The sequence below is a fragment of the Acinonyx jubatus genome, chromosome B3 (genome assembly GCF_027475565.1).
Source record: "Acinonyx jubatus isolate Ajub_Pintada_27869175 chromosome B3, VMU_Ajub_asm_v1.0, whole genome shotgun sequence".
NCBI classification, from domain to species: Eukaryota; Metazoa; Chordata; class Mammalia; order Carnivora; family Felidae; genus Acinonyx; species Acinonyx jubatus.
The window spans coordinates 99,436,917-99,446,314 of NC_069386.1; the positions used below are offsets into that span (position 1 = coordinate 99,436,917).

General features: G+C 55.1%; 1 protein-coding gene across 3 annotated transcripts; it reads right to left on the reverse strand.

Moving 5' to 3' along the window:
- Positions 1-709: 709 nt before the first annotated feature.
- On the reverse strand, positions 710-7,800 carry BMP4 (bone morphogenetic protein 4). 3 transcript variants are annotated; one of them, XM_027065737.2, is made up of 4 exons: positions 7,708-7,800; positions 4,318-4,442; positions 2,827-3,153; positions 710-1,826 (listed from the first exon to the last, which is right to left on the reverse strand). In XM_027065737.2, exons 1-4 carry the CDS (start codon positions 7,767-7,769, stop codon positions 970-972), a joined length of 1,371 nt encoding a protein of 456 aa, XP_026921538.1. In that variant the 5' UTR covers positions 7,770-7,800; the 3' UTR covers positions 710-969. The 3 variants fall into 3 exon arrangements, with proteins under 3 accessions (XP_026921538.1, XP_026921539.1, XP_053080441.1); XM_027065738.2 differs by having other exon boundaries at positions 2,827-3,206; positions 7,499-7,789; XM_053224466.1 differs by lacking the exon at positions 7,708-7,800 and adding an exon at positions 5,088-5,254.
- Between the last annotated feature and the right edge of the window lie 1,598 nt (positions 7,801-9,398).

Sequence of the window (9,398 nt, forward strand, 5' to 3'; positions counted from 1 at the left end):
TGTGTGGGGAATAGAAGGACAGGGGGCAAAAGCCAAGAGACATTGGAGGATTCCACCACTGTGGTATATTAAAATACTGGTCACCAAACTTTTCAAAGGTAAGGCACATTTTTTGTTCTATTCAATAAAACCCACTTCACCCCCCCACCCCACCCCAAAGCCTGTCAAAACAAACGCACACACACACATACACATTAATATGTGAATGTACAAATTAGTTTTGGTTTGAAAATACATCATCGGTGCCTATAATAAATGGAAACACCCTAGCTATCATAAAACTGCAGTGGGAATCATTCCTTAGAGTTGAGACTCTATCCATCACACTCAGCTGGGACGCACCTCTCACAGGTGAGCAAAAACAGAAGATGTACAAGGAGCCCAAATCTGAGTCTTTAATCTGGCCTACTCCTTTCATCCCACTGTTTCTCCAAGGCATGTGTCATCCAGATGGGAGAGGATGCTGCGTCCTTGTTAACATTAAATAGAAATGGAAAACAATTCATCCTGGCAATTACCATCTCTCTACCATCAGTTTACTTCCTGTCCCTCCAACTTCACCACCTCTAGTTACCACCCTCTGACTTCCATCCTGCCCCCAGCCCTTCCTTAACAGGGGGGTTGGAGGGGGGCGGGGGTGGCACATAAATCTCTTTCAAAAGAGATGGGGCAGAAGGAAAAGAGAACGGATTAAAGAGAAAAGGAACAGTTTACCTTTAAAATAATGACTCATTTTATTTTTTCTTTTAATATGTAGTTATAAATATATTTTGTCAAAATATATGATCAATATGGTCAAAACATTTGCACATAAAGTCATAAATAAGGTCAAGGTGAATGTTTAGGTTTTTTTTTTTTTCCTTTTTTTTTTTTTCTTTTTAAAGATAAAAGTCCAGCTATAAGGAAGCAGTCTGTGTAGTGTGTGGGTGAGTGGATGGGAACTTGTGTGTCCCCGAAGACTGCCTGACGTCAGCGGCACCCACATCCCTCTACTACCATCTCTTGATAATTTTTCAGTACCACCTTGTCATACTCATCCAGGTACAGCATGGAGATGGCGCTCAATTCAGTGGGAACACAACAGGCTTTGGGGATACTGGAGTTGACAGAGTTGACCAGGGTCTGCACAATGGCATGGTTGGTGGAATTGAGGTGGTCGGCCAGTGGAAAGGGGCAGTCCCCATGGCAGTAGAAGGCCTGGTAGCCTGGTGGGGCCACAATCCAATCATTCCAGCCCACATCGCTGAAGTCCACGTAGAGCGAGTGGCGACGACAGTTCTTATTCTTCTTCCGGGCCCGCTGTGGGTGATGCTTGGGGCTACGTTTGGCCCTCTGGCGTCGGGTCAAGGCGTGTCCTCGGCCATCATGGCCAAAAGTGACCAGGAGGGGCCGGAGCTGGGCCCAATCCCCACTCCCTTGAGGTAACGATCGGCTAATCCTGACATGCTGGCCCTGGTGGGTCCGTGTCTGATGGAGGTGAGTCACCTCAATGGCCAGCCCATAGTTCGGCTGTTTCTCCCGGGTCCAGCGAAGGACCGCAGGGCTCACATCAAAAGTTTCCCACCGTGTCACATTGTGGTGGACCAGTCTCGTGTCCAGTAGTCGTGTGATGAGGTGCCCAGGCACCACTTCTGCCGGGGGCTTCATAACCTCATAAATGTTTATTCGGTGAAAGCCCTGCTCCCAATCGGGGCCCTGGTTCACCTGCTCCCGGAAGAGTCGAAGCTCTGCGGAAGAGACCACCTCGTTCTCTGGGATGCTGCTGAGGTTAAAGAGGAAACGAAAAGCAGAGTTTTCGCTGGTCCCTGGGATGTTCTCCAAATGTTCTAGGCACCGTTGAGGAGGAAAAGAAAAAAGGGAAAAGGAAAAAAAAAAAAAAGCACATTAACTTTTTTGAGAGTTAAAAAAGTCAAGAAATAGCTTCAGTCAAGAAGCACTGGGTGATGAGTGGTGAATTCTGCTTCCATAGTGGAAGCCTATTTGGGGAAAGAAGCATACCTTTTCATTTGAAGGAGCAGATACACGGGCAGCTAGCAAACCAGCAAAACTTAGCTAGCATGCAGCGAGCACCAAAGACAGAAAGGATCTCCCAACCTCCTTTATATGTCTAATAATTTCCATGTGTCAACTCTTTACTCCACCACCATCAGACTCCCCTTTTAAAGCTCTCTTGGCTTTGTGTACACAGTTTTCTTTACAAGTGGTTATAAAGAAAAAGGGGGGCCAACAGAGCAGAGGCGGGAGGAAACAGGCACACAACTACCCTCTCCCTCTTCTTCCACTTTCGAGTATGTTACTAAACATTTCCCCAGCGATCTTGGAAACACAGAGCATGCCTTGTTGATCATGTTACAGAGGGGAAAATAAATTCCAACACAGTAATGATGCTGGTGGATTAATAACTCAGATTTACTTTGGAAAAGAAACATCCGCTAGGAAACATTCAGATCGGATTACAAGGCCCCTATTGAATAAACCTGACAAACACACAGCTGTAATATTAAATTCAGTAGGTGCTTTGAAAAAAACGGGCAGAAAACCTGGCAGAAAAGACTTTGATATAGCAAAAACACACCGCGGGGGCTAGCCCACGTCTGAGTGGTGTCATTCCCTTGCCCCCGAAACCCCTCCCCTGTCTCTAAAAAATAAATTCAGCCACAGCTCTTGGAGGTAAGCAGCTCTGTTCCCGGCCTCCAGGATTTGGGGCTTTGATGTAACCTGAACTCTTGTCCCCCAGGGCTTCCACTGTCCCACCAACCAGCCCTACTAGCGCCCCCCCACCCCCCCCCCCACCCCGCCACCGCCAGACTCTCCTCAGGGACTGACCTTCGTGGTGGAAGCTTCTCACGGTGTTGGCCCTACTGGCGGGGCGCTCAGGGTACTCCAGCCCGACGCTGTGGGTCTGCTCTTCCTCCTCCTCCTCCCCAGACTGGAGCCGGTAAAGATCCCGCATGTAATCTGGGATGACGGCGCTCTTGCTAGGCTGCGGCCGGCGGCGCAGCCCGAACATCTGCAGAAGTGTAGCCTCGAAGTCCCGCAGGAGCTCATGGCTCTGCCCTGAGCGGCGTCCTCCCGCGTGGCCCTGAATCTCGGCGACTTTTTTCTTCCCCGTCTCAGGTATCAAACTAGCATGGCTCGAGCCTCCTAGCAGGACTTGGCATAATAAAACGACCATCAGCATTCGGTTACCAGGAATCATGGTGTCTCTGGGGAGGGGGAGGAGGTGGAAGGTTAAAGAATAAATAAACACCGATAACTGGAGAAATAGAGATGTCTCTGCATATGCATATAAGGCTAGCGATGGAGGGTCAAATGTAAAACAGGTCAGAAAGATCAAGTTTGTGTCTTCTCCCTCACACACCCCCACCATCAGCAGCTGCAGCCATGCACGGCCTGAAAGTAGGAATTGCCCTGTAATTACTTGGTCTAACTTGTTTACAGTCAAATAACCCCAAATCAGATAGCCTCCATCCTGTTAATCTTTTTTTGTCCCAACTGCTATCTGAGCCATGATCTCAGCTTGGTTTCTTCAAGGATAAACAGTTAACATTGAGGGGGTAAGAAAGGGTGGGGGAGGGAGACCTATAATGCCACTGCTCTCCACTTCAGACCTTCAGCCTCTCTCCCTCTTCCTCCACACCCCCCCCCCCCCTTCTTCCTCCGCCTTCCTTCCACAACTTCCAGCTGGTTCGGAGCGGGAGGGTGGGCGAAGACACTGGGCGGCAGGGTCCAGAGGCTGAGGCTGAGGCTGAGGCCGAGGTCGTGGTCTGGGAGCTGACCCAGTGACTTGACGGTTTATTTTACTGTGGCTGATGAGTTTGAAATGCCCAGCAAAAAGCATCTGATCGCGCCCGCTACTCACTCCCAGGAAAGCAGGGGGGCGGGGGAGTGGGATGATTCCGAGAGAGACCTCTGTGACTTTTGACAAGCAGCTGGGAACATGCACGGGGGCACTAGGTGCTCCCCAGTTAAGTGTGCGTGCGTGTGTGTCTGTGTGTGTGTGTGTGTGTGTGTGTGTGTGGTTGCCCAGAAGGTACAACCCGGGGCTGAGGACCTTTCATCTCTTTAGCCCCCTCTTGCTCCCCTTTCTTGCAACGCACCCGATCTGAGAGCGCCAGTGGGAGCAAGCAGCACTTTAAACAAAACCGGTACGCTCAGAGCCCCGCGGCTGCCCGGCCAGGAAGAAAGCGACAGCGCTGCCAGAAAGCGGAGTGTGAACTCTGGAAAAACGGTCCGACGGGAGGGACACAAGGCGAGCAGGGGTGGGGAGGGCAGAGTGAAATCCCAGGAGGGGGGAAGGAAGAGGTGTCTACTCACTGACAGAAAACAAGGCATATAATAACAGTCCATGATTCTTGACAGCCAATCTTGAACAAACTTGCTGGAAAGGCTCAGAGGAGCTGCGGCAGTGCGTTGCTCTGGATGGCACTACGGAATGGCTCCTAAAATGAATATTTGAATATAATGAGACTCTGGCGCAGACAGACTCTGTTTTTCTTCCAGCCCCTCTGAGTCACGTGAACGCAGAGGGCCCGCCCCGCGCACAGAGGAGCCCGCCCTTCCCGCAGCGGGCGGTGAAAGGGCCCGCGCGCCCTCCCCCCGCGGCCCCGCCCCCTCGAGGAGAGGCCAACCCCCGCGCCGGCCGCCAGAGCCGCCTGCGGTCCGGGAGGAGCTCCGGGCGGCGCTCGGAGCAGCCCTCGGCCGGTCCCCGGGAGCAGTACGCGGAGGAGCGAGGTCCTCGCTTCTACCTGCGGAGTTCGGTGCAGCGGGCCGGGCCCTCGCCCCCGACCTGAAGCCGGAGGATACGGGCTGCGCCTCTTGGCGCGAACTCGGCTCAAGTGGGGCCGGGAGCGGGGGCGGCGTCCCGGCAGCTCAAAGCCTCACCAACCGAGGGGCACTTAAAAAGGAAAGCGCTTCGGGACACACAAACGGGCACGCACCCCGCCACTTCCTCCCCGGGGTCTCCGCGAGGCCAGATATTTCTTCCAGCGACAGCCGGTCACCCCCAGGCGAACGCCTGCGAGTGCTCAGAGGAGCCAGGCTGGTGCTGGAGCTCCTAGCCCAAAGCTGCCACCCCTGTCACGCACCGGGCCGGAGGGGGAGGTGTTGGGCGGAGATCGGTGTGGGAAAGTGGGGAGGGAGCGGCCGTGGGGCTATTTTCTGCGCTCCCATTTCGGAGAATCTCCGCACCGCGTCGGCCGGGGGGTCCTCTCCGAGCAAAGCAAATCCCCAAAGAAAGCGGTCGGCGGGCCATTCAAGGCGGAGGGGAGGACTCAAAAGGAGACGTCGCCGCGGAAAGAGCGCATCACAAGTTTCAGGTCTTAATGTCGCTGAGGTTTTACAACTCCCGACCCAGCGCAGAAACGAAATCCCGCTGCGTTCCAAGGAGTCGAGAAAACCGTGAACAGATTTCGGCCTGCGCTCGACCTCTGTGTCTACGTCTCTCCCTCTCTCTCCAGATTGTCTTATTTTTGAAACCACCACTCCTCCCCCCCCCCCGCCACTTCCTTCCCCCACCCCCTTCCTCCTTTGCACCAGCTGCAGAGTCGCAGCAAATATTTCTTCAAGAATTCTACCAACCCACAGCTCGAGGAACTACCGGGATGTCCTGCCTAACGGGAGATGCTGCAGGCGTGGGTCGTTCTGCACTGGGGCCTTTTCGAAAATCTGTCCCGCGCGACTCTGCGTCGGCCCCGGCCCGCGCCGGGTCCCGAGCCCCGGACTCCCGCTCCCGTGGCCACTGCACCCGGCCTCCCTTCCCTGCGGCTCTTCCCAGTTCCAGCCTCCAGTCGTTTCAGAGACGGGAAGCTCAACTTGCCCGCCTCTCTCCCTCAAACTTGGTTTCCTTCTCGGGGGCACTCGCGGGAAGCCTTTGAGGAAGAGTAAGGAATCAAGCTCTTAGCCCTCCCTCCGAGCCCGGGCTGCCCGGCGCCGCCCGGCACCGCCGGCCAGGGTGTGGAGGCCGCGGGCGCCGCTGCGCGACGGTCGGCGCCCCGGGAGCGCCGCGCCGCTTCTTGAGCGGCTCTCCGGTTTTCCTGCTCCCGTGCCACCGCAGGGTCTGACTGAGAAAGGGCTGGGAGAGCAAACGGGTTATTTGAGACGCCGGGAACCCTAAAAAAAAAAGCCCCGTGGGAGGAGCTGTAGAAATGGGAAAAGCAGACGGGAAGAGCAAGTCCCCGCGGGGCGAAGGGCCGGTGGAAGGGGCGGGAGCCCGGGATCCCCGGACAATCCTCTGCCCCAAGGAATCTCCCAGGGCGGCGGCGGTAGCGCGCGGCGCTAAAACCCGGAGGCTGGACCAAGAACGGGTTGCGTTTCAATTTCAGATTCCGTAGGATTCGTCTCTAATCACGTTTTCCACCCCCAGTCCGCCCCCCTCATTTTTTGAAATAAAAAGATAAACGTCGAAAAGGATATTCGTCTCCAGAACTTTTTCTTGGGAGTGGGGGGAGGCAGGGATGCAACTCGTGACGACTGTCCTTTACTTCCCCGCCTGAGTCTTCTTCCGACGCCGAAGTTGGCCCAGAGGTGGCCTCAGTTTACTAAGTCTACGTTTGCGGAGGGGGTGGGGGAGCTTAACGTCTCACAAAGGTTTCAGCCCACAAACTGCGATCTTCACAGTCCATCCACCTAAGCGGTGCCCAGGAAGCGTCGGAAGCGTCGGGCCCGTCTCCCGCAGGGAGGGGTCCAAAAGGACCCAGGAATCCCAGGGCTCTTGCCAGTCGGCTCTGGGCAAGGAGGACCAGCAAGAGCCTGGGTCCGTAGCGCGTCTCGCCAGCGACTCCCCATGGGCCACGACACCGCAGGAAGACGCGTGCCCGGAGCGCGAGGCATCCTGACCATGGTCCCTACAAACCCTACACCAGGAAACGATAGGGGAGAGGCTCCTTGGAGGCTGCAAGTTCATGAAAATAGTTTGTGCAGCAGGCACGTCGTGCAGCGGCATATCGCGTGCTCTCAGGGGCTCCCGCCGGCTGGGGGCCGGGTCGGGTGACACTCCCCTCGACGCAGCCCCTCTGGCGGCGCGCAAGATCCGGAGGCTGCAGGACCGCGCTCCCCGCGAGAGAACCAGCCCTGGTTAGGTGTTCTTTCTCCACCTCGCGGTCCCTCGGCCCTCTCACACTCTCAGGACCTCGGAGCCGACACTCCTTTCTCTCCCGGCCCTTCCCGTCCGGGAATCGCAACGCGTTCGTCTCAGGACCCCTCAGTCTTTCCCAGCGACCCGCAACTAGAGGCTCCTCTTTTTCCCTTCCCTTCTGCTCCGAACCTATCAAAGGTGGAAATGGCCCGGGGCCGCCGGACGGAGAAAGTGGCCTGGGTAGAGACAGCAGAAGACGTGGAAGTGCCTTTCAGCGCCAGCATCCCTACCTCTAGCACCACGGTTGGAGAAAAAATAAGCCACCTTTAGCGGTGGCCACAGGCTGAGCCCCCCCGCCGTTCCCCCCAAGGATGCTCCCCGGCCCCCTCTGCCCGGCTCCCCTCGCCAGGTAGCCTTGCTCACCATAGGTCCCTTCAGTAGCGGGCTTGCCAGCAGCAGCTCCCGGGACCTCTGAACGGCTGCAGTGAACCTGGGCAAGGACCGAGGACTGGGGCGCTGCAGGCTCGAGACGGCGCGGACGGGAATCCCATCAGGGAGAGAGGCGAGCTACTCAGCCCCGAGCGGCCGCAGCGTCTCAGGCTCTCGTCCCTCGGCTCGGGTGCCACACTCACCTAGCTTCCGGACAGGGCTCCGCTCTCCTTCCCTCCCTCCCTCCTCCTCTGCCCTCGTGCATCTTCTCCTTCCCCCTCTTTCCCTCGCTCCCTTTCTTTCTTTCCTTCCTCCTCCTCTTCCCCGGCAGCCCCTCCCTTCTTCCCTCCGCCCTCGCTCGCCTGCCTTTCTGAGATGGGAGCCCCGCCCACATCCTCCCATCCAGCCGCCGGGCCTCGCCTCGCAGGCCCGGGTCCCGGAAGCCCGGGCTGCGCCGGAGTCCACAGCTGCTGCCCCGGCCCGGACGGTGCTGCCTCCAGCCCGGGGAAGCGGCCGGGGCTCACCTGGGGACCACGTGCAGAGGTACTAGAAAGCATGCACCGACTAGTCGCCGTTCCTTCCAAAAATACCCATGGGAGTCTGGGCTTCCCCGAGTTTAGAGTAACTGCAGCCCAAACTGATGATTAAAACACTGAGTAATCACCATTTACCCCGAGTAATTAGAGATAATGAAACACCTCTAAAATCAGGTTATGGAAAAAGGAGCTGTTGGATTGGCTTAAAGAGTGGCCCTCCATAAACTGTTAAAGGATTTCCAAACTGAGAAACAGGCTGTGCGCAGAACTGTGCGCGCTAAGAGGTACTTCTTTGGCTATTGAAAGGTCACCTTACTTCCAAAACATTTTTTTAAATGCTTCTTGTGGAAAGCCTTGGCGATGACCAAAACAAGATGGCCCCAATAAACAGTCTGGTTTCCCCTCTACGACCCCAGGCCTAGCACTTTTGAGGACAGAGGTGGTGTGGAGACAGGCTGGGGCCATGTTTTTACAGTTAGAAAAGTCTGCTTATTGTAACTTAAGAACCACCACAGCAGTAATTTTTGTTGTTATTGTTGTTTATTTGTGGTGTGCCTAGGAATACTGCTAACCTCAGCAAACTGACCTTCTGAGGAGGTAACAACCACTAAAGCCTTTTTGGCCACAGGGAGACAAGAAAAGATACCCTTTGTTCTGTTTTTAAAGGAAGAAAAAGGGTGAAGAGTTGGCCCTGTCCTACGAGAAAGTGTTAGTAATTGTATTAGCAGGGAGGTGGAATGTGTGCTCTAAAACCTTCCCAAACAGGAGCTACTTTCACACAGTGTCTCTGATGAAGCAGTGCGGGAGACAGCAGCAGCATCCCTCTGGTGTACAAACGCAGAAGGGGAAGGACAGCCAGGTTCCAGGAACTTGCCCACAGCCCTGCAGTAAATCACAGCCTCTGCTCTGGAGTCCTGAGCTAATACTGCAGGGCGGGGCTGAGGGTCACAGCCCAGAGCTCCAGGTAGCCAGGCAGTGCTAGAGGACTGAGCCTTTCCTGTCCTGGATTTTTTTTTACCCTGGGATCCATACTAACTTCGATGTCTCAGCAAAATATTTAGATCTTTACTTAAACAGGTATTGGTCCTGCGTACCTTACTATAAAAACTTTACATTTACACTGTACCTTCAATATTCAGAAAATAGGCACGACTTCCTATGTGGAACACAGATGACCAAGTGGAATTGCACGAAATCAGGGGAACAGCGATGAGGGCAGGGCCAAGATGTCCTGCCATCTTTTCCAAGTTAGGCCTGTGAGGTCTGTTAGCCCCATAATGCCCCAAACAACAAAACAATCTGTATGGCTTTGAGCACTTCCTTTAATTCCCATGGGTCTCAGTTTCCATACCCACTCT